The sequence below is a fragment of the Phyllostomus discolor genome, chromosome 5 (assembly GCF_004126475.2).
Source record: "Phyllostomus discolor isolate MPI-MPIP mPhyDis1 chromosome 5, mPhyDis1.pri.v3, whole genome shotgun sequence".
Classification (NCBI taxonomy): domain Eukaryota; kingdom Metazoa; phylum Chordata; class Mammalia; order Chiroptera; family Phyllostomidae; genus Phyllostomus; species Phyllostomus discolor.
The window spans coordinates 107,340,037-107,364,444 of record NC_040907.2 but is presented as its reverse complement, the minus strand read 5'-3'; the positions used below and the strand labels follow the sequence as shown (position 1 = coordinate 107,364,444).

The 24,408-nt window shown below is 39.5% G+C and overlaps 1 protein-coding gene across 2 annotated transcripts in view; it reads left to right on the top strand.

The window, feature by feature from the left end:
- CHAT (choline O-acetyltransferase) overlaps positions 1 to 24,408 on the top strand; it is a 74,123-nt gene that overhangs the window by 14,671 nt on the left and 35,044 nt on the right. For both annotated transcript variants that reach the window (XM_028513200.2, XM_036026696.1), the window contains 2 exons: positions 210 to 390; positions 1,442 to 1,619. In XM_028513200.2, the coding sequence (XP_028369001.1) occupies positions 210 to 390; positions 1,442 to 1,619 (359 nt within the window). The remainder of the gene's footprint in view (positions 1 to 209; positions 391 to 1,441; positions 1,620 to 24,408) is intronic.

Genomic DNA, 24,408 nt, shown 5'->3' with positions numbered 1-24,408 from the left:
GGGGTAAGGGACACTAATGAAGGTGTGAGAAAACCCTGAGGGTCTTCTTGGGCATGGAAATGGGGCATTCCATTACTTTAAAAGTAAGGAGTCAAGCTCTTTGACTGCCATCACAATGCAGTTCTGATTTTTGTGCCCTGCTTTGTCTAATCAAGTTACAGTAGAACCAATTCTGATTTATTCCTTCCCTCCCCACTCTCCCTCTCCAGTCACTCCATCCCCACTGACTGTGCCAAGGGCCAGCTGTCAGGGCAGCGGCTCTGTATGAAGCAATACTATGCCCTCTTCTCCTCCTACCGCCTCCCTGGCCACACCCAGGACACACTGGTGTCCCAGAAGAGCAGTGTCATGCCTGAGCCAGAGCATATCATTGTGGCCTGCTGCAACCAGGTAAGTGGCCCCTTGCTGCTGGGGAGGGCACATGTGTGCTCATCTATTCCTGCTTTCCCAAGGGTGCTTAGCCCCCCTCCCTAAATATACAGTAAGCTGTGGCAGAGTGGCCTCCAAATGGGGCCTCCTGACTCTCTGTCAGGTCCATTTTTCTACACTGGTTAGGTTTTAAGAATGAGGAGGGTCATCAATTGAAAACACCTTCACTGGGCTTCTATTCCAGCCCTGACCAGGCAGGTCAGGTCAATAGAGCTGCCTGGATGGATATGCTCAGGGTCATTAATGAGACTCAGCATGGCCTTAGACTTCCACATGCAATCACCTAGGCTATGGCCTTCTAAGAGACTATACACCAGAAAGGCAGCTTTATAGACTTGGGACCTCCTTGCTGTTTTGTCCTTCTACTTGTGTGTTTGAGATCTATCCCTAAGCTGTACATGGAGCTATTTCTTTCCTTTCAACTGCTAGGTAGACATGCACTGGACAAGTATACTACATTTTACTTGACCATTTCCTACAGGAGCTATTTAGGCTCCTCTACCATTTTGCTACTGCAAACAATGCTGATATGTATATTCATTTGTACATTTTTGGGGGGCACAAAGGTATATCTTCTGTAAGCCTTAGGCTAAAATATGTATTTATAAGAGCAACTGCTGAGTTGTAGGGTATGAAAATTTTTGGTTTTAATAGAAATTGTTCCCCAAAAGTAATTGTACCAATTTATATTCAATTTCCCGCAAACATAATGGCCTTTATATGAACTAGGAACCACAAAAGCAAATGTTTTTTTAGCTAATTTTAATCTGGACTTCTTTCAGTTGGGGCAGCTTGGAGTCCAACAGTTGACAAGAATTCTGGTCCCCAAATTGTGACTATTCAAAACCATCATATACAGTTGACAAGAATTCTGGTCCCCAAATTGTGACTATTCAAAAACCATCATATACCTGACCATCTCCATCTGTTCTCAAATGTGAAGGTTCAGTGAAGGGCCTGGCACTGTGGGCTGGCTGCCATGAATGATGTGTTTGACCTGTTTCCCCCACAGTTCTTTGTCTTGGATGTTGTCATTAATTTCCGCCGTCTCAGTGAGGGGGATCTGTTCACTCAGTTGAGAAAGATAGTCAAAATGGCTTCCAACGAGGATGAACGCTTGCCTCCAATCGGCCTGCTGACATCAGACGAGAGGAGCCAGTGGGCTGAGGCCAGGACAGTCCTCATGAAAGGTCAGCAGCAGTGTCCAGTGCATCTCCACATTCATCTCATCCTTGAGCCCAATGGTTTTTCCTCCTGCAGGGTTGGGCACCATGCCTCATCCTTATTTGCCATTGCCTGGGTAGCTGAGACCTCCCTCCAACTCAGGCCCCAGTGGCAAGCATTGCTGTCAACCAAGGTGCCTTGATGCTGAAGGCACCTTTGGCACCCTCTTACATCATCTGACAATACTCTAGCTTCATGGGTGAAGCTAACTAGCCCTGGAATCCTGGGGTGTCTGAAAATGATGGGGGCAGGAAGATTCTGAGCTGGAGGAAGGCTTATAGCAATTTAGCAGTTGCGTTTTACTTGTTGGCATGGGTGGCTCTCACTGGAAAGGTCTGAGTTACTGGGAGAGCTGTCAGATGAAGAGTTGGAATGGAGCCCACCTCTGGGAGGTGCCATCTTTACATGAGTTTTTGGTCCTAAAACTTTTCATCTTTAAGCTGAAAGTTTCCAAGTACACCTACAAGAAATCTAGTATTGCCTTAACATTTTAAAGTCATTCTCTGGAAACTATTTTTCAAACCCAAGGCCAGCTCTATTCCAAGGAACTGGATGAAGAGCCTTCCTTTCCTGCCTATGTTAGAGACTCCTGGATGAGAAGTGAGACTTCCATGAGCCTCCATCTGCCCCTCAGGTGTTCATTTGGCCAGGTGTCCATCTAGACTCCTTCAGTGTCTTGCAGAGGACCTGGGCTAGGCCTGGGGAGTGTAAGAGGTAGGAAGAAGCACCTACCCTTGAGGCTACTAGACAGGAACAGGGAAAGAGAGGGCATGAGGGAGCAGGCTCAAATACATGTTAATGTGACTTCTACTAATGTAAGGTAATAGAGACAGCAGGTGCCAAATAACTGTTTTAGGACTTCAGAGCAGGAATGTGACCCTTCTAATTGGGAAGCTTTCAAAAGGTTTTGTTGGAAGAGGTGGAAATTGTGCAAATCCCTGTGACATGAGAAGGACAGGAGGGATGGATAGCATCAAGGCTGGCAGACTGACTGTGGGCAAAGCCAACTGCTCACCAGGGATATCTGCCCTGCCCAGTACCATGAGGATAGCAACCTGACTGGTAAGAATGGCCATGCTGAATGTACTGGGAGAATGAGGAGGTAGGGGCACCTGGCTCTCTGACAATAGGCACTTGCCTTGTCTGACCCCTCTCCCTAGAAAATTCTTCCCACAAGGCTGGCTGGGTCTTTGCACTATCCAGAGCTCAGGTCATGTGTCACCACCTCAGGACCTCCTTGAGCATTTCTCCCCAACCACACTCTGTCGCTTTGCCCTGTTTTCTCATCTAGATTGTATTTCTCACTTGCCAAAGTCAGCTTTTCATTTGTTTGATTCATGCTGATTATTTGCCCTGCATCAAACTCTCCCAGTCAGTAAGATCCAGGAGAATAGGAACCTTATCTGTTTGGTTTAACTTTGAACTTGCTGTGCCAAATACAGTAAAGGTTCAATATATTTGTTAAATGAAATACTGAAGCATTATTAAGGATACTGGGCCTCAGACTTATTTCCCAGTTACCAATTAATTTTCCTTTCACTCACTTATTGGGCACATGTGATGAATGCTTGGTTTAACCAGGAGTTACACAGGCCACAAAGGAGTTTGAGAGCTGAGCCTGTTTTTCACGACCTAAGTGCCAAGTTGGGGAATTAATAACTTATCATTTGAAAGTCAGTTAATTCCCTTAGGAGACCATGTGTAATCAAATCCTACCCTTCTCCCCTCTAGGACAGTGACTGGCATCAAAATAATTGCTTCTGCTTCCAGTTACGGTTTCCACTTTTATTTGCAGGCAAGGCCAAGCCATCTTCCTGCAGTACTGATGGGATTGCCTTGAGGTCTCAGTGCATGAGCTGTACTAATTGGAATTAATTTGTTAATGGCACTCAATCTGGCTTTCTGAATGGAAGTGCTGTTTCTGTGGGAAACATGACAGAGAAAAGGGGGCTGCACATCCCTTCTCTTTGGAAATCCAGTTAGCACTGACTGTCACCTGCACAGCAGGAAACCAATACTTTGAAGAGCCTTCTTCTCTGGAATGGCCCTTTCCCATTGAAGGCAAATGGGGAAACTATTTAAAAAACAATTTCAGTGTCAGTAAAATATTATGGCAGCTTGGGCTAAGGTTGAGGGGGAAGATGTAAAGGACATGGGTAGGATCTAAACATATTTCAAAGTAGAAAAGGAAGCATAAAATAAGTGAGTAGTGTTTCTAGATCATTGATTGGAGCAACTGAGTAGATGGTGGTTCTATTTGTTGGGATAGGAACAGGTGAGGAGGTGGCTATAAAATGGAGAAGGCCTTTCCAGGTATGTCAGGGTTGAGATGCCTTGAGTCACCTAAGTGGAGACATCAGATTAGATCTATGTGTCTGGAACTCAAGAAAGAGATTCAGTACAGAGATATAAATTTGAGAGCCATCAGCACTTAAATGATATTTAAAGTCATTGACCTGGGTGAGATCATGTAGAAGCAGAAAAATGAGGCCTTGGAGGTCAGGCAGAGAAAGATGCTAAGGGGGATTGAGAAGAGTGGCCCTGGAGTCAAGAGAAAGCCAGATGAGACATAAGATCCAAGATGGGAGGAGGAAGGGACCAATCACACCAAATGCTGATGAGAGCTCAAGGAAGAGTCATCAATGACTTTCACAAAGGTCAGATTGAAATAGTAGGGAGAATGAATGGTTGTATGCTGACGGTAGTGATCCAACAGCAGGAATAAATTGTTGATGAGGTCAATGAGTACAATCAGTAAGTGAGGATGACTCTTCTCAGACATTTTGGTATTAAAAGAAGCAGGAAAATGCCCTGATTAGTGTGGCTTAGTTGGTTGGGCATAGTCCCATGAAGTGAAAGGTGGCTTTGTTTGATCCCTATCAGGACATTTGCTTAGGTTTTGGGTTCAGTCCCCCATCCAGGTGCATAGGAGAGGCAACTGATCAATGTTTTCTCTCTCACATGATGTTTCTCTCTCCTCTCTCTGTCCTTTCCCTTCTCCATAATAATAAATAAATAAAATCTTTTTAAAAGATAAATAAGTAAAAGGAGCAGACAATGGGGGAGTTGCTGCAAGAGGATAAGGTAAAGGGAAGTGTTTTTAGTAGGAAAGGCAAGGGTGTGGTTGTATGCTAACAAACACAGGGGCATAATCCCAAAACAGAACTGTTAATTAGGAGGGAAGAGATAAATGGAGGGGTAGAATTTTTTAAAAGACTAAAGGAGATGGAACCCAGGGAATAAGAGGCCTTTTGTTGCTGCACGGAAAATGGGAACTTGAACACAAGGACTGTAGACTGTTCTGTGGTGGCAGAAGTGTGTGAAAACTGCTCCCAACTTGTGGTGTCTGGTCTCAAGATGAGCAAAGGCTGTGGCCCTGAGCTGAGAGGCAGAAGATGGGATTCTGAAGACAAAAGAGAAAAGATGGGATTCTTTAGACAAAAGAGAATGCATGAAATAGCCTCTTGGAAAGTGGGAAAGTAGAGCTTACTCATAAAACTTGATAAGATTTATGGACTATTTGGAGCTCATATTTGAGGACTTGGGGTTATACATTTAGGAAAAACTAATCAACATTGTTTTGCAATTCTCCCCCACAATGTTCAGCTCCTCAGGTTCAGGCAAGGAAAAGATAGGTCACTAGGTTCAGCCAAAGTTGGTGATTATGACTAAGGGAAAAGAAGGAAGGTGTGGCTAGGGAATGTTTATAATGTTGGAATCTAAACTGAGTTTGCTAGGGCTGCTATAACAAAGTACCACATACTGAGTGGTTTAAACAACAGAAATTTATTTAGCCCGAAGACTAAAGGTCTGAGATCAAGGTATCAGTGGGGTTCTCCTTGGCTTGTGGTTGGCTGTCTTCTCCCTGTGTCCCCACATAGTCTTTCCACTGTGTCCTAATCTCTTCTTATAAGGACACCAATCATGTTGTATTAGGTCCCATCCTAATGATTTCAGTTACCTCAATAAAAACCCTGTCTCCAAATACAGTCCCATTCTGTGATACTGGGGTTAGGACTTTCAACTTAGGAATTTTGGGAGGAGAACACAGTTTAGCCCATGAGAGAGGGAACTGAAAGATAGAGGTGGATAACGGGTAGTAGAATAGGTAGTGGAGCTCATGGTTTTGGGGTGTCAATGAGGTGAGCCGTGTTGCAGTAGGGGTAACAGAGTGTGTGAACCAAAAAGTCAAGTGTGTCGTTAGAGGGTTGGATGCCTGAAACAGACTTCAGGGGGTGTCAGTTACTGCTACTGATGAGTTCCTGGATGTGATAGTGGGAGTGAGTGGGAGGTTAGACTGCCAAAGTTGAGAAGTCAAGGGTCTGAGAGAGGAGAGCTCAGGCTGGGTTATCCACATGGACATTGAAGCTACTGGGACAATAATTGGAGTAGTGATGGGGAGGAGAAAGATGAAACAGGAGGCCAGATCTACATGATAGAGGTTAATGTAACATAGCAATAAGAAGATGAAACAGCTGCTCCAAACAGAAAGGAGGGAGGAAGAGTCATAAGAATAGGAACCTGGAGAAGGAAGTCACCTACCTGACCTGCTTTGGAGTCATGAGCATCAAGGAAAATAGTCTGTGAAACAGCACAGGGATGTGTACTCCTCAGGGAAAGCTGCTCTTCAGTTGAGGCAGGTGAAGAAGAATACTTACTGAAGAGGTTAAAGATGCAGGAGGACCAGCCAACTCTACTCAGGTATCATGAAGCATCCAGAAAGGAGGAAAGGAGAGGGGTGAGGCTGAGCCCACACAGGGACCATTGGATCAGCGGGGCATAGGAGTGCCAGCAACAGACCCAGGGACTGTGGACATCACTGCAAACAGTATTCCTAAATCCTTCACTTCCAGGAAGCTGCTCTCTCCTAATTCTAGGCATGCCTGCCTGCCTGTGGTTATGGGGGTAGGGACAGCTTTCTGATCCACAGCAGTACTATAGTTAATACTATGGGGAAGGTGCTTTTCAGGACATCTTTGTTGAAGCCCCAAGATCTCCATCCCCCTTCCTGGGACTGGGCAGAGACTGGGGCCTGTGGCATTGGGCCCAGTCAGCTGCTGTCCTGCAGGAGGCCATGGCCAAGCTGAGCTTCTTTTGTCTTGGTGGAGGTCTAGAGAGAAGCTCTTGAGCTCAGATGAAATCTGTCCCTAAATTCTCATAGAGTCAATTGAGGCCCAACACAGCAATTGATTTCATTAAACCTTTCTCCTCAGGAAAAGAGGTGGTTCACCTGGCCCCCAAACAGGCTGGCTCCCTCTGTGAGCTACCAGGCTTCTCAGCCCAACCTCTTTGCTGTGCCACTGAGAGGGTGGAGCTCATGGAGGCCTTAACACCATTGTAGCAAAGCCTGAAAGCAGTGGAGCCAGATGTCTTCTGCAAAGCCCATGTTATTCCTCTGTGTCCAGTATCCACACACCTCCACAGCACCCCATACAGCACTCCTCACACAGGGCTCACTGAGAACATGGTGCAGGACACATGTGTGTATTTGTCATCTCCACTGGCAGCCCAGTCATCTGCAGCCAGTGACAAGAGCCCACCAGGACAATCACTGCTTCCAGAGGTCTTTGTTGCAGAGACTGGTATAAGCAGAGTTGTTAGGATGAGAGCCGACAGGATAGAAACAAAGGAGTATGTTGGAAAGAGTCCTGCTGGTATTTATGGGCCTCACCCCTCTGCCTGTCATAGTCCAGGAGAGCTTTCTGTGCCAACTGAGATTTGAGACTAATGCCAACTGATGTCCATGTGAATGGGGATGGTTGATGACATCAGGGTTATCTAGCAAGCTCCTTAAAAAAGAAACAAGAAAACAAATTCTTCAGGCCCAGTGGTTTTCCAGTGGGACAGAAGTAAGGCCAAGGAATCTGTATTTAAGCACCATAATTTTGTGCAGCTCAGTTGAGAGTCCCTTCTTCAGATGTTAGCAGATTCTGTGCATGAGAGGTCCCTTTGATGTTGGTCCTTGTCATGGGCATTTCTGTCCCTTGTTGCTTTAGGTATTCATTATAGCCCATGAGGAAGAATTTTATCCCCATGGGAAGCTGTGTCTCCTTCAGGTTGAGGTAACCCCGCTCTCAAAGTTGTTCAGCTGCGGAGCTGGGACTGACCCAATGGTATCTGCGTCCCAAGTCTGCAGGGCCTGGCAGGCAGGCTTAAGATTTGGGGCCTCAGGAGGGATGTTCATATCCTCTCAGGACCTTCCCCTCCAGTGAACTGTGGCTTCTTGAACTCAGCAGGAGCCAACACTCTTATCCTGGTCTTGAAATTCAATTAGACATTCAGCCCTGAGTCTGGAAGACTACAGTGCTTGTCAATTTATAGAAAAAGGATAGCCAGCTCAGAGAGCCCCCTCCCCCACCCCACTGGCTTTCCTGGGTGCTACTGTGGAGATCCTGCCAACAGACTCTGAGGCAGATGCCTCTGTTTACACAGACCCGTAAATATTTATCCCAGCAGCCAATCAGAACCAGATACTGCTTTCAAGGAGGAAGCTGACAGAAGGTGGCCTGGCCTTGTCTGCAGAAGGTCTCTGCCATGGTTTACAAGAACCACTCAGATGGGGTGTTTTTCTATTTCAATATTCTCATCCACAGACAGGCAATTTTGCTGATTTTAAAACCAATTACACATCAACAGCCTCTCTGATTTAATTGGTCCAGAGATACCTCCTGAGTTCTTGAGGCTGAATGCTGTTTTCTTTCTTGTGGGGAGGTGGGACTTGAGCCAATGCTTCCCTCCCACAGTGGAAGCATGACGACCTTTATGGACCAGAAAACCCACACAGGAAGCATGTGATCTAGGGCAAGAGGCCTGGCCTTGATCTGACATCCCTTTTTTTCCCCCCAAACCTGGATTCCTAGGCTAGGATATGAAGATGGCAGCCCCTCCCTGATAATAGAACCAAGGGGACACAGAGGGGCTGCAAAGAGGTGGTCTGGTGCCTGGCACACAGTGGGTGTTGATTAAATGATAAGTTTTTTAGATTTGGGGAAACACTCTAAGAACACAACCTCTCTGGAAAAATCTAGTGAACTGAAAATAGGCACCTGTTGAATGGCCACTGTCCATACAATCAGTGACAGTGGCCCGTAGCCCTAGACTAAATGGCATGTACTCCTTGCATGGAACCTTAACCCTTATTGACTCTGGGATGCTCAGACCCCCCACATACCACATGCCCTGTGTACATAGACTACAGACACCTCTCTTTCATTTTTCCCTGGTACCACTCCTTTGGCTCTCACTTTCCATGAAATAATGGGAAGCACAATAGTATTTAGGATACAAGGCAGCTGGGAGGTGTTTTTGATATCTCCTGCCTTTCTTTAATCGCCACCCCTAACTCTAGAAGTATGGTTAGCACATCTGCCTTTGTAGGAAGGGTGGGTAGTAGAGTATAGAGGAAGAAGGGATTCTTGGCTCTTGAGGGTTTCCTAAAAATTAAATTAAGCATATTTGGGGGGTAATTGTAGATGCATATGCACTTGTAAAAAATAATCTTGACTGTGCCCTTTCCCAAACAAATGCTAACATCTTGTGAAATTCTAGTACAATGTCACAACCAGGATATTGACATTGAAACAAGTTAAGATACAGAACATTTCCATCCCCACAATGACCCCAGTGTTGCTTTTTTCTTTTTTAAAAAAAATTTATTTTAATCATTGTTCAAGCACAGTTTTCTGCCTTTTACCACATCCCAGCCCACCCACCCATCCCTCTCCACTTCCTTCCCATTCCCATCCCACACTAGTTTTTGTCCTTTATATTTGTTCCTGTAAACCCTTTCTATTCTCCCCTGAAATTCCCCTGAAATTCCCTCCCCTCTCCCCTCTGGTCACTGTCAGCCTGTTCTCCATTTCAGTGTCTTTGTCTATAATTTGTTTGTTTGTTTGTTTTCTTGTTTAGGTTCCCATTAAAGGTGAGATTATATGGTATTTGTCTTTCACTGCCTGGCTTATTTCACTTAGAATAATGCTTTCCAGCTCCATCCATGCTGTGGCAAAGGGTAGAAGCTCCTTCTTTCTTTCTGCTGCATAGAATTCCATTGTGTAAATGGACCATAGTTTTCTGATGCATTAATTTACTTATGGGCATCTAGGTTGCTTCCAGCATCTAGCTATTGTAAATTGTGCTGCTATGAACATTGGGGTGCATAGGTTCTTTAGGATTGGTGTTTTTAGGGTTCTTAGGATATAGTCCCCCAGTGGAATTGCTGGGTCAAAAGGCAGATGCATTTTTAGTTTTCTGAGGAAGTTCCATACTGTTCTTCACAGTGGTTGTACCAGTCTGCAGTCCCACCAACAGTGCACCAGAGTCACCTTTTCTCCACAACCTCTCTAACACTTGCTGTTTGCTGCTTTGTTTATGATGGCCATTCTGACTGGTGTGAAGTGGTATCTCACAGTGATTTTAATTTGCATCTCTCTGATAGCTAGTGATATTGCACATCTCTTCATGTGTCTCTGGATCCTCTGTGTGTCCTTCTTGGAGAAGAAGGTCCTTTGCCCATTTTTTAATTGAGTTGCTTGTCGTCTTACAGTGGAGTCATGTAAGTTCTTTATGTATTTTGGATATTAAGCCTTTGTCTGAGGTATCATTGGCAAATATGTTTTCCCATACAGTTGGTTCTCTTTTGATTTTAATACTGTTTTCTTTAGCCATGCAGAAGCTTTTTATTTTGATGAGATACCATTTGTTTATTCTTTCCTTTATGTCCCTTGCTCTAGGGGACATGTCAGTAAAAATGTTTCTGTATGAAATATCTGAAATTTTCCTGCCTATGTTCTCTTCTAGGACTTTAATAGTGTTACATTTTATATTTAATCTTTTCTCTACCTTGAATTTATTTTTGTGTATGGTGTAAGTTGGTGCTCAAGTTTCATTTTTTTGCACATAGCTGTCCAGTTCTCCCAGCACCATTTGTTGAAGAGGCTATTTTTTACTCCATTTTATATTGCAGCCCCCTTTGTCAAATATTAATTGACCCATACAGGCTTGGGTTTATTTTGGAGCTCTCTGTTTGGTTCCATTTGTGATGTGCCTGTTTTTAGGCCAGTACCAGGTTGTTTTGATTACAGTGGCCTGTAATACAGTTTAGTATCAGGTATTGTGATTTTTCCTACTTTACTCTTCTTTCTCAAAATTGCAGCAGCTATTCGGGGTCATTATGGTTCCATATAAATTTTTGAAGTGTTTGTTCTATGTCTGTGAAATATGCCATTGGTACTTTAATAGGTATTGCATTGAGTCTGTAAATTGCTTTGGGTAGTGTGGACATTTTGATGATGTTAATTCTTCTGATCCATGAACATGGTATATGTTTCCATTTGTTTGTGTCTTCCTTGATTTCTTTCTTCAGTGTTGTGTAGTTTTCTTTATACAGATCTTTTACCTCCTTGGTTAGGTTTATTCCTAGGTATTTTTTTTTTCTTTTTGCAATATTGAATGGGATTTTTTTCTTGATTTCTGCTTCTGTTGTTTCATTTTTGGTATACAAATATGCCTTTGATTTCTGGATATTGACTTTGTATCCCCCTGTTTTGCCGAATTCATTTATTAGGTCATGCAGTTTTCTGGCCCAGTCTATAGGATTTTCTATGTACACTATCATGTCATCTGCAAACAGTGACAGTTTCATTTCTTCCTTTCCAATTTGCATGCCTTTTATTCCCTTTCCTTGTCTGATCGCTGTGGCTAAAACTTCCAATACTATATTGAATAGAAGTGGTGAAAGTGAAAAGCCCTTGTCTTGTTCCTGATCTTAGTGGAAAAGATTTTAGTTTTTGTCCATTGAATATGATGTTGGCTGTAGGTCTCTCACATATGACCTTTACTATGTTGAGGAATGCTCCCTCTATTCCCACTTTGCTGAGTGTTTTTATCATAAATGGGTGCTGTACCTATCAAATGCTTTTTCTGCATCAATTGATATGATCATGTGATTTTTGTCCTTGCCTTTGTTTATGTGATGTATTACATTTACTGACTTGTAAATATTGTACCATCCTTGCATCCCTGGGATGAATCCCACTTGGTCATTGTGTATAATCTTTCTAATGTACTGTTGGATGCAGTTTGCCAATATTTTGTTGAGGGTTTTAATATCTATGTTCATCAGCGATATTGGCCTGAAGTTATCTTTCTTTGTTGTGTCTTTATCTGGTTTTGGGATTCGGATGATGCTGGCCTCATAAAAAGAGTTTGGGAGTCTTCCATCTTTTTGGATTTTTTGGAATAGTCTGTGAAGGATAGAGGTTAGCTCTTCCTTAAATGCTTTGTAGAATTCTCCTGTGAAACCCTCTGGTCCAGGGCTTTTGTGTGTTGCGAGTTTTTTTATTACTGCTTCTATTTCATTTGCTGTTATTGGTCTGTTCAGGCTTTCTGCTTCTTCTTCATTGAGTTTCGGAAGATTATATTTTTCTAGAAATTTGTCTCTTTTACCTAGGTTTTCAAATTTCTTGGCATATAGTTCTTCATAGCAATTTCTTACAATCCGTTGTATTTCAGTGGTATCAGTTGTAGTCTTCCTGTTTAATTTCTGGTTGTGTTTATTTGGGTCTTCTTTCTTTTTTTCTTGATGAGTCTGCTTAAAGGCTTGTCAATTTTGTTTATCTTTTGAAAGAACCAGCTCCTAGATTCATTGACCCTTAGAATTGTGCTTTTAGTCTCTATGACATTTAATTCTGCTCTGATGTTGGTTATTTCCTTCCTTCTACTTGCTCTGGGATGTCTTTGTTGTTGTTCCTTGAGTTCTTGTAGACATAGGGTTAGGTTGCTTATTTGAAATGTTTCTATCTTTTTTAGGTGGGCCTGTATCACTATGAACTTGCCTCTCAGGACTGCCTTGGCTGTGTCCCATAAGTTTTGTGTTGTTGTGAGTTCATTTTCATTTGTTTCCAAAAACTTTTTGATATCTTCCCTAATTTCATTCTTGACCCATTCATTGTTTAATAGCATGCTATTTAATCTCCATGATTTTGAGTGTTTTGGATTTTTTTCCTTGGGACTGGCTTCTAGTTTCATTCCCTTGTGATCTGAGAAAATGCCTGATATAATTTCAATTTTCTTAAATTTGTTGAGGCTTGCTTCATGTCCTATCATGTGGTCTATCTTTGAAAATGTTCCATGTGCATTTGAAAAGAATGTGTATTTAGCTTCTTTAGGATGGAGGGTCCAGTGTTTCCCTTTATAGCCATACCCTCTTCCTCCTGCCCCCATCAATCCTCAACCCGTGGCAAACAGTAATGTGTATTATTTCAAGAATGTTATATAATGGAATCATACAGTATATAGCCTTCTGAGCCTGGTTCTTTTTCACTCAGCATAATTTTGGAAGATTGATCTAAGTTGTTGCATGTGTCAATAGTTCATTCCTTTTTCTTATTGCACAGAATGGGTGTATCACAATAGTTGTGATATGACCCTTCACCCACTGAAGGATGTCTGATGGTTTTCTCCATTTGGGCTACTATAGATAAAGCTACTATGAATATATATGTATAGGTTTTAGGTATTTGTGTAATCATAAGTATTTATTTTAGGGAAAATACCCATTAATTAAATCTGAATGTTCAGTTTTTTTAAGAAACTGCTGAAATGTTTTTCAGAGAGGACTGTACTATTTTACATTCCCATCAGCAATGTGTGAGTGATCCAGTTTTCTGTATCCTCATCAGCATTTGGTTTGCCACTACTTTTTATTTTAGACATGCTGATAGTGCTGTATAGATATCTCATTGTAGTTTAATTTATGTTTTTCTTAATGACTGATGATGCTAAATATCTTTCCATGTGCTAATTTGCCATCTGTATATCTTCTTTGGTGAAATATAATTTCATGTCTTTTCCTCATTACTTACTTGGATTGTTTGGGGGTTTTGTTTTTGTTTGTTTTACTGTGAGTTCTGACAGTTGTTTATATATTCTTTTTAAAGAAGATTTTATTTATTTTATTTTTTAGAGAGAGGAAGGGAGAAAGACAGAAAGGGAGAGAAACATCAGTGTGTGGTTGCCTCTTGTGCGCCCCCTACTGGGGACCTGGCCCACAACCTAGACATGTGCCCTGACTGGAAATTCAATCAGCAACCCTTTTGATTCACAGATTGGCACTCAGCCACTGAGCCATACCAGTCAGGGTTGTTTATATATTCTTCACTGGCCCTTATATTTCCTTCCAATCTGTAGCTTATCTTCTCATCTTCCTAATAGGATGTTTCCTTTAGGAAGTAAATCCTTTAGTTTTGAGGAAATACAATTTATCAGATTTCCTTTTTATGGATTCTCCATTTGGTATCAAGTTTAAGAATTTTTTTGCCTACTCTTAGATACCAAAGATTTTCTTTTTTTATTTTTGCTAAAAGTTTTAAATATGCATTGTACATTTAAATTTATGATCCACTTTGAATTAGCTTTTTTTTTAATAAGGTGTGAGATTTATATCCAGGCTTGTGTGTGTGTGTCCCTATGGGTGTCCAGTTGCTCTAACAACAGTTGTTAAAAAAGGCCATCCTTCCTCCATTGAATACTTTTACACCTTAGTCAAAATCTGTTGGGCATATTTGTGTGTCTGTTTGCAGGTTTTTGATTCTCTTCCATTAATCTATGTGTTGATCTCTGTGCCAATACCAACAATTTATCAGTTCTAGGGGATTTTTTTGTATATTCCTTAGGATTTTCTACATAAACAATCATGTCATGTGAAAATAGGGGCACTCTTTTTCTTTTTCTGGTCTATATTCCTTTTATTCCCTTTTCTTGCCTTGTTGCATAGGCCAGAACTTCCAATATTATGTTGAATAGTATTAGTAATAGTGGATGGTATCCTTTCTTTTTCATTATCTTTGTGGGGAAAACATGCAACCTTTCACCTTTAAGTATGATAAGGCTATAGACTTTTTCCTATAGATGTTCTTTATGAAGTTGAGGAAGTTCCCACCTATTCCTAGTTTTTTTGAGATTTTTATCATGAGTAGATATTGAATTTGGTCAAATACTTTCACATCAATTGATATAATCATGCTTTTTTTGAGTCTATTAATATACTGGATTACATTGATGGATTTTCTTAATACTGAACCAGCCTCACATCCTTGGAATAAAACCCACTTAGTCATGGAATATAATTCTTTTTATATGCTGTTTAATTCTGTTTGTTTATATATTAAGTATTTTTGAATCTATATTCATGAGGATTATTGGTCTATAGTTGTGTGTGTGTGTGTGCGCGCGCATGTGTGTGTGTTTTTGTACTTTGGGTTCATAAACTGAATTGGGAAGTATTTCCTCCTTTTATAATATCTGAGAGAAATCGTGTATACTGGTGTTAATTCTTCCTTAAATGTTTGGTAGAATTTTCCAGTGCAACCATCTGAGCCTGGAAATTTCTTTTTTGGAAGTTTTAAACTTACAAATTCAATTTTCTTAATAGTTATAAGGTTACCCAAATTTCATATCTGATATTTGGTGTATTCTAGTAGCTTATACTTTTCAAAGGATTGGTCCATTTCATTTAAGTTGTCAAATTTATCTGCAGGGTTGTTCATAGTATTTCCTGATTATGCTTTTGATGTGTGCAGGGACTGTAATGACAGCTGTTTTATACTGATATTGTGTCTTTTCTCTCTCATTTCTTTTTTTTTAAGACTTGTGAGAGATTTGATTGATATGTTAAAGGAACCAGCTTTCTTGTCATTGATATTTTATTTTTTGTTTGATTTTAATTTCATTGATTTCCTTTCTCCTGCTTGCTTTGTGTTTATTTAGACTTCCTTTCTAGGTTCTTGAGATGGAAGCTTATATTATTCATTTAAGGACTTTTCTTCTTTTATAATGTCAGCAGTTGTGCTGTACATTTTCTCTCAACAATGCTTTAAACTGTGCCTCACAAATTTGGTATAGTATATCTTCAATTTTGTTTCATTTCAATTTTTTTGCAAAAATTTTCCTTTAAGGCTTCTTCTTTGACCCATGGATATTTGGAAGTGTTGTTGAATTTTCAAGTATTTGGAACATTTTTCTGTTACTTATTTTACTTTGATTCAGAGAACACATTTCATAAGATTTCAATTCTTTTCAGTTTGTGGAGGATGCTTTATGGCCTAGGATATGGTTGACCCTGGCATATATATTCCATGGAAACTTGAATGTGCATTCTGCTGTTGTTGGGGAGACTGTTCTATAATTGCCAATTAGACCCTAGTGATTGATTGTGTTGTTGAGTTTTTCTATATCCTTGCTGACTTTCTGTCTAGCTCTTCTATAAATTATTGAGAGAAGTGTGTTGAAGTCCCCAAATGCAATTGTGAATTTGTCTATTTCTCCCTTCAGTGTTGTCAGCTTTTGCTTCACATGTTTTGTGGTATGTTTGATATATACATATTTAAGATTGTTGTGTTTTCTTGGCATATTGATCATTTTTATATGTAATGTCTGGTAATCATATTTGCTCTGAAGTTTACTTACTCTGATATTAATATAGCCATTCATGCTTTCTTTTCATTAATGTTTGCTTGATATATCTTTTTTTCTTTTCTTTACTTTCCACCAACCTATATCATAATATTTAGTGTGAGTTTCTTGTAAATAGCATATAGCTGGGACATGTTTTTTAATCTACTTTGTCAATTTCTGTCACTATAGTTATTGGTATGCTGGGGTTTATTTCTGCCATTTTATTTTTTTGGTTTTTTCTCTGTTTTTCAATTTTTTCTTTCTTTTTCCTGCCTTCTTGTGGGTTATTTGAACATTTTTTTTAGAATTCAATTTTGATTTATCTGTGTTTTCAGTGTATCTATTTCTATAGCTCTGCTGTTTGCTATATGTACTACTACACACACACACACACACATAATTTGTAATGAGCTATTGATGTTAAATTTTGCTACTTCTAGTGAAGTGTAGGAAGTTTACCACCCTTTACATCCCTTTACTGTTTCCATGTATAATTGTCTTAAATACTTCTTTTAATATAAATTTAAAACCACATCAGGCAGTGTTATAATTTTGGCTTAACAGTGAAATATAACTGAAAAAAAAAACTCAAAAAAAAGAATGAAAATTTGTTTTACTAAGATTGCCAGGTACAAATTCTCTTAGAGTTTTCTCTTCTGAGAAGGTCTTGATTTGCCTTTATTCCTAAAAGATATTTTGCTGGATGTAGAGTTCTGGGGTGACAGTTCTTTTCTTTCAGCACTTGAAAAAGGTCACACTACTTCCCACCAGCCTTGATGGTATCTGATGAGAAATATGCTGTAATTTGAATTGTTTTTATTTTTCTCTATAGGTAAAGTATCCTTTCTCTCTCTTTGCTCTCAAGAAGTTTTTCTTTGTTTTTAGTTTTCAGAAGTTTGACTATAATATGCTTTGGTGTGAATTCTTTGAATTTATTCTGTTTGAGATTAACTGAGCTTCTTGAATCTTTAGGTTTATGTCTTTGGCCCAGTTTGGGGAGTTTCCAGCCATTATTTCTATTAGTACTTTCCTTTCCTGCTCTGTTTTCTCTCTTTCCATGACTCTAATGACATGAGTGTTAGATCTTTTGACCCACAGATCCCTTAGGATTTGTTCTTTTTTTTAGCAGTCTGTTTTCTGTCTGTTCAGATTGGCATGTTCCCTGACTGGAAATTAAACTGGTGACCATTTGGTTCGTAGCCTGTGCTCAGTCTGCTGAGCTACACCGGCCAGGGCTTCCTATCCATTTTGATGTGGGTATTTTCTTGTTTACCCATTAAGAAGGAGTCACTCAACTAGATTCCAATTTCTTTTTGAAGGAATGGCTTTGTTATTCTTGTAGATTGAATGTGTCAATTGGAGGAGGTGAATTCGGGAGCCTCTTCTGTTGCCATCTTGGACTGGACTCTTACAGTTTTAAATGCTAGGAAAAAAGACTCAGTCTTTTGGGGATCTCCCATGTATACTGGGCTGTCCCTATCCTTTCTTCTATGATCTAGGAGATTTGTACTTTTTAAAGATATATGTCCATTCTATTTTAGACCTTCAGTTGAGAGTTTATTTTCAGTTAAGAATTTTGATTTTCACAATTAAGCAGATAATTTTTAAATTTTTGAAAATTCTTTCTTGTTTGGGGTGACTCCTTGTAATTCCAGTCAGTTTTAATTTAAACAGTTTTCTGTTCCCTCTCTCTCTCTCTCGTCTCTCCACAGACACACAGATACGGGAATAAAATATGTTTTCTGACAATTTTTGCTGTGATTTTATGTTATCTGTGTTTAGTTTTGATTATCTTAGTTCTTTTGAACTAAGATAATCAAAACTATTTCTTAAAAACCATTTTTAATGGTTTTTAAATGGTTTCTTAAAAAACCATTTCTTAAAAATGGTTTTTTAAGAAAACCATTATGCCCTTGGTTTTCTTAAAACATCTCTGCTTTTTAAACTTTCTGTTTATTTTCCATAAGTAAAAAGCTATATGTTTAATGTAGGTTGCTAATTTTATTTTCACCTTTCATTAAACTTCTCAGTTTCCATGGCCTATTCTTCCAGGCTCCTGTGTAGAGTTCCCTCAGATTCTGTACTTGGACTTTCACCTGCTCAGTCTCTTTACTAGAGAGCCATCTGATTCACTGCTGGTGTCAGTTACCACAAAATACCAGTGTTTCCCAACCTCTCTTTCATCTTGGTCTTCCCACCTGAGCTTCAGAACCACATATCCAGCTGACTCCTGGAGATCTCTGCATATTCCACAGAAACTTCAGGCACAATATGTCCAAGATCTCTCTTACTCCTTCTTTTAAATTTTATTTTCACGTTTACTGAAATTATTGGGGTGACATTGTTTCATAAAATTGTATAGGTTTCCAATGTACAATTCTATAATACATCATCCATATATTGTATTACATTCACCACCCAAGTCAAGTCTCTTTCCATCACCATTTATCTCCCCTTATTCTCTTCTACTTGTCCCCACCCCCTTTCCCCTCTGGCAATCACTATACTGTTGTCTGAGTCTACGCTTTGTTTTCTTAATTCCTTCACCTTTTTTACCCAGTCTCCCAAACCCTCTTGTTTCTGATCACTATAAGTCTGTTTTCTGTATCTATGAGTCTATTTGTTTATTTTGTTCATTAGACTCCACATATAAGTGAAATCATATAGTATGCGTCCTTCTCTGACTGACTTCACTTAGCATAATAGTCTCCAGGTCTATCCATGATGTAAAAAATGGTAGGATTTCCATTTTTTACAGCCATGTAGTATTCTACTGTGTAATGTACCACAACTTTTTTTTATCCACCCATCTACTTGATGGGCATTTGGGCTGCTTCCAAATCTTGGTTACTATAAATAAGGCTGCAATGAACAAAGGGGCACACATATTCTTTTGAATCACTGTTTTGGGTTTCTTCAAATATATTCCCAGAAGTGGAATGTCTGGGTCATAAGGCAGTTGCACTTTTAATTTTTTCAGGAAACTCCATATTGTTTTCCACAATAAGTTTTCTCCAGACTCTCATCAACATTTGTTGTTTGTTGATTTATTGATGATAAGCCATTCTGACAGGTGTGCGGTGATTTCTTATTTTGGTTTTAATTTGCATTTCTCAGATAATTAGTGACATTGAGCATCTTTTCATATATCTATTGGCCATCTGTATGTCCTCTTTGGAGAAGTGTGTATTCAGGTCCTTTGCCCATTTTTTTACTTGGATTGTTTGTTTTTATGGTGTTGAATTGTATGAGTACTTTATAAATTTTGGATAGTAATGCCTTATCAAATGTATCATTGGTGAATATGTTCTCCCATCCAGCACATTGTCATTTCATTTTATTTATGGTACCCTTGCTGTGCAAACACTTTTTAGTTTGAGGTAGCCCCATTTGTTTATTTTTCTTTTGTTCCCTTGCCCAAAAAGATATATCAGAAAAAAATATTGCCTACAAGAAGTGCCGAGATTTTACTGCCTATGTTGTTTTCTAGGATTTTAATTATTTTGGGTCTTACACTTAAGTCTTTAATAAATTTTGAGTTTATTCTTGTATATAGTGTAAGAAGGTGGTTTACTTTCATATTTTTGCACATATCTGTTCAATTTTCCCAACATCAATTATTGAACAGATTGCTTTTACCCTATTGTATGTTCTTGCCTCCTTTGTCAAATACTAATTTACCATATAGACTTGGGTATATGGGCTCTCTATTGTATTCCATTGATCTGTATGTCTGTTTTTATGCCAGTGCCATGCTGTTTTGATAATTTTGGCCTTGTAGTATAGTTTTCTGTTGGGTAGCATGGCACCTCTGACTGTGTTTTTCTTTCTCAATATTGCTGAGGTAATTTGGGGTCTTTTTGTGGTTTCATATAAATTATTGAAATATTTGTTCTAGTTCTGCAAAATATGCCATTCATATTTTGACAAGGATTGCACTGAATCTGTAGATGGCTTTGGGTAGTTTGGACATTTTAATGATGTTAATTCTTTCTATTTATGACCATGGTATATGTTTCCACTTATCAAAGTCTTTCTTCAGCATCTTATATTTTCTGAGTACAATACTTTTAACATACTTGGTTAAATTTATTAGTAGGTATTTTATTTTATTTATTATTTTATTGATGTGATTGTGGGTGGGATTGCTTTCTTATACAACCTGATAGTTCATTTTGATGTATAAAATGCACCAGTTCTGTGAAATACACCATTGGGATTTAATAGGAATTGCATTGAATCTATAGATTGCTTTGGGTAGTATGGACATTTTTACAATGTTAATTTTTCCTATTCACAAGCACAGTGCACACTTGCTTTTATTTGTATCTAATCTTTAGTGTTTCATAATTTTCCAAATACAGGTCTTTTACCTCTGTGGTTAAATTTATTCCTAGGTACTTTATTTTATCTGAACAGGTGTAAATGGGATTATTTCCTAGTTTCCCTTTCTGATAGTTCATTTTTGGTGTATGAAAATGCAACCAATTTCTGGATAATTGTTTTGTATGCTGTTGCTTTACTGAATTCATTGATCAATTCTAGTAGTTTCTTGGTGGACTCTTTAGAGTTCTCTATATAGGTATCATGTCATCTGCAAACAATGATAGTTTTACTTCTCTACTTCTAATTTGAATGTTTGTATTTATTCTTCTTATCAGATTGCTATGGCTAGGTGATGCAGACACCAGCCCACAGGGTCCACGACATTATGGATGAAATGAGACATTCACACGGACTATCAAGTCTGGTGGAGGAAAAGGGACAGCACGGCTTTTCTCTCAAGGGGAGCAAGAGCAGTGGCCTCCACCATGACAAGCCATTTTTTCTATCTCCGCACATTACATGATGGTCCTCATTTACTATGCACAGGTTGGCTTTTGGTGATTACCTTTTACAGAAAACAAAGGACCCAATGCTGTTAATCACATCACAGAAGAGGGATATTTGCAACTGAAAAGGCAAAAGTGGTTGAACCAGTTACACTCATCCTTGGAAGGTTTAGCATGGATTTTAGGAAGTTACTTTGCAGTAAATGTCCTCAATTCAGGGTGAGAGAGTTTTTTTTAGCAAGAGCAAGACTCAAAGTGGCCTAGGCACACTGCAGGCCTGATTCCCCACAGGAGAACCTATCCATACGCATGGGTCCTGTGTATCTCCAAGTGGGAGCTGGGCCCACACCATGCAGAACGGTCTCCTACAGCTAGGATTTCCAGTACTGTGTTAAATAAGAGTGATGAAAGTGAATATCACTGTCTTGTTCCCGATCTTAAGGGAAATACTTGTAGTTTTTGCTCATTGACTATGACGTTGGCTGTGGGTTTGGGATATATGGCCTTTGTTATGTTGAGGTATGTTCCTTCTATTCCCACTTTGCTCAGAGTTTTTATATAAATGGGTATTGGATTTCATCAAAATGCTATTTCTGCATCTATTGATATGATCATGTGGTTTAATCATTCCTTTTGTTTATGTGGTGTATCTCATTTATTGGTTTTCGGAAATTATACCAACCCTATATCCCCAGAATAAATCCAACTTAATCATGGTGACTAATCTTTTTAATGTATCGCTAGATCCAGTATCATAATATTTTGTTGAGGATTTTAGCATCTATGTTCATCAGGGATATTGTATAATTTTCTATCCTGATAGTGTCTTATCTGGTTTTGGAACTAGGATAATGCTGGCCTCATAAAATGAGCTTGGGAGTCTTCCCTCCCTCTTGAATTTTTTAGAACAATTTCATTATAATAAGTGTTAGTTACTCTTTGAGTACTTGGTAAAATTCACTTGTGAAGCCATCCATCCAGTCCAGGACATTAATTGTTAGAAGTTTTTTGATACCTGTTTCAATTTTATTGGTTGTAACTGGCCTGTTGAGTTTTTCTGAGTCTTCCTGATTCAGTTTGGGAAGACAGAAAAGCCTATGAGAATTTGTTCATTTCTTCTAGATTGTCCAGTTTGTTGATGTATAGTTGTCTGTAATATTTCTTACAATCTTTTTGCATTTCTGTGCTTTCAGTTGTTACGTCCTTCTTTTCTGATTTTATTTATTTGGTCCTCTCTCTTTTTTCTTGATAATTCTGGGTAAGGGTTTATCACCTTGTTTGTCTATTCAAAGAACCAGATCTTGATTTTATTGATCTTTTGCATTGTTTTTTAGACTCTATTTCTTATTTCTGCTCTGGTCTTCATTATATCTTTTCTTCTACTTACATTGGGCTTTTTTAAAGTTTAAAAACTGTATTTTATTGAATATGCTATCAGTTGCCCAACTTTTACCCCTTTGCCTCCCTCCACCCAGCACCCCCCATCAGGAAATTGCCACACCTTTGTTCATGTCCATGGGTCATGCATATACATTTCTTTGGTTATCCATTTCCTACACTCTACTTTGCATCCCCATGACTATTCTATTCCTAACTTTTTGTACTTCTTAGTCCCCTCACCTCTTCACCCAGTCCCCCAAACAGCTCTCCCATCTGACAACCAATAAAATGCTCTCAGGATCCTGTTTCTATCTCTTTTCTTCTTTTTTGCTTAGTTTTTTTTTTCACATTCAGTTGTTGATAGATATTATTTTTTGCCATTTTAGTCAAGTTTTGATTTTTTTTTTCTTAAATAAGTCTATTTAACTATTCATATAATAATGGTTTGGTAATGATGAACTCCTTTAGTTTTTTCTTGTCTTGGAAGTTCTTTATCTGCCCTCTGATTCTAAATGATAGCTTTGCTGGATAGAGCTAGTCTGGCTGTGGTCCCTGCTTTTCATGACTTTGAATATTTCTTGCCAATTCCTTTTCGCCTGCAAAGTTTCTTGAGAAGTTAGCTGACAGTCTTATGGGAATTCCCCGTAGGTAAACTAACTGCTTTTCTCTTGCTGCTTTTTTTTAAAGATTTTATTTATTTATTTTTAGGGAGGGGGAAGGGAGGGGAGAGAGAGAGAGAGAGGAGAGAGAGAGAGAGAGAGAAGAGAGAGAGAGAGAGAGAGAGAGAGATGAAACATTCAATGTGTGGTTGCTGGGGGGTCATGGCCTGCAACTCAGGAAGTTACCCGGGCTTGGGAATCCTCTTGCTGCTTTAAGATTCTCTTTTTATCTTTAACTTTGGTATTTTAATGATAGATGTCTTTATGTGGGCCTCCTTGCTGCCATCTTGTTTGGGACTCTGTGCTTCCTGTGACTTGTGTGGCTATTTTCCTTCATCAAATCAGGAAAATGTTTTTTTCATTATTCAAAAGATTTCCATTTCTTTTCTCATTCTCTCTGCTTCTGTTATCCCTATGATGTGAATATTGGACTCTTGAAGTTGTCACCAGAAGCTCCTTAAACTACCCTTGATTTTTTAGATTAATTTTTGCTTCAGGTAATTCTGGTTGTCTGCTTTTGTGCTTCCGTCATTATATCCAAATTACTGATTTGATTCTCAGCTTTATCCACTCTACGTTGTTTCCCACCTATAAATGTTCTTATTAATTATTATATTCTTCATTTATGACTGAATTTCTTTTTATTCTGGTTGAGATCCCTCAGTAAGTTTCCTTAAGCATCTTTATAACCACTGTTTTGAGCTGTGCATCTGGTAATCACTTATATCCATTTTGTTCAGTTCTTTTCTGGAATTTTATCTGTCCTTTCATTTGGGCCCATGTGTTCTTTTTCTCCTCAGTATGGCAGCTTTCCTGTGTTGGTTTCTATGTATTAGGTAGAGATGCTATGACTCTCTCTGTCTTGGTAACATGGCTCTTACTGTAGTAGATGTACCTGGTAGGGTCCAGTGGCACAGCCTCCCCCTATCACCCAAGCTGGGGACTTGAGGCACACCCTCCTGTTGGCTCTGTACACCCTCCTCTTTAGTTGAGCTTTGATTTGCTATTGGCAGGCTAATGAAGTGATTTACCTAGGCCAGTCATCTGCAGGGACTGGCTATGACCCCTGACTACTGACCTCCACCCTCCATGGAGACTCAGCTCTGCAGGGCCTACTCAGCAGAGCAGGACTTACTTCAGTAAGGCTCTGGAGCCTAGGGAGTCCACCCCTTGAACACATCAGTTAGAGGTAGTTGGGTGGTGGTGCTCTGACATGGTCATAGCTGTCCACTGAGTGTACAGGCTCTAGGGTTTCCCAGATGGGGTAGGCCAAGATCATCTACGCACCTGTGTTTTTGCTGTGTGCTACCCAGCATGAGCTACAAATTAATCTGAGATGGCGGCTACTTGTGCTGGTTCTTGGAGGCTCCCAGTGAAGCCAAGCTGTGAACCAAGGCTGCCTGCAAGACTAATGCCAACCCTGAGGCCACTTA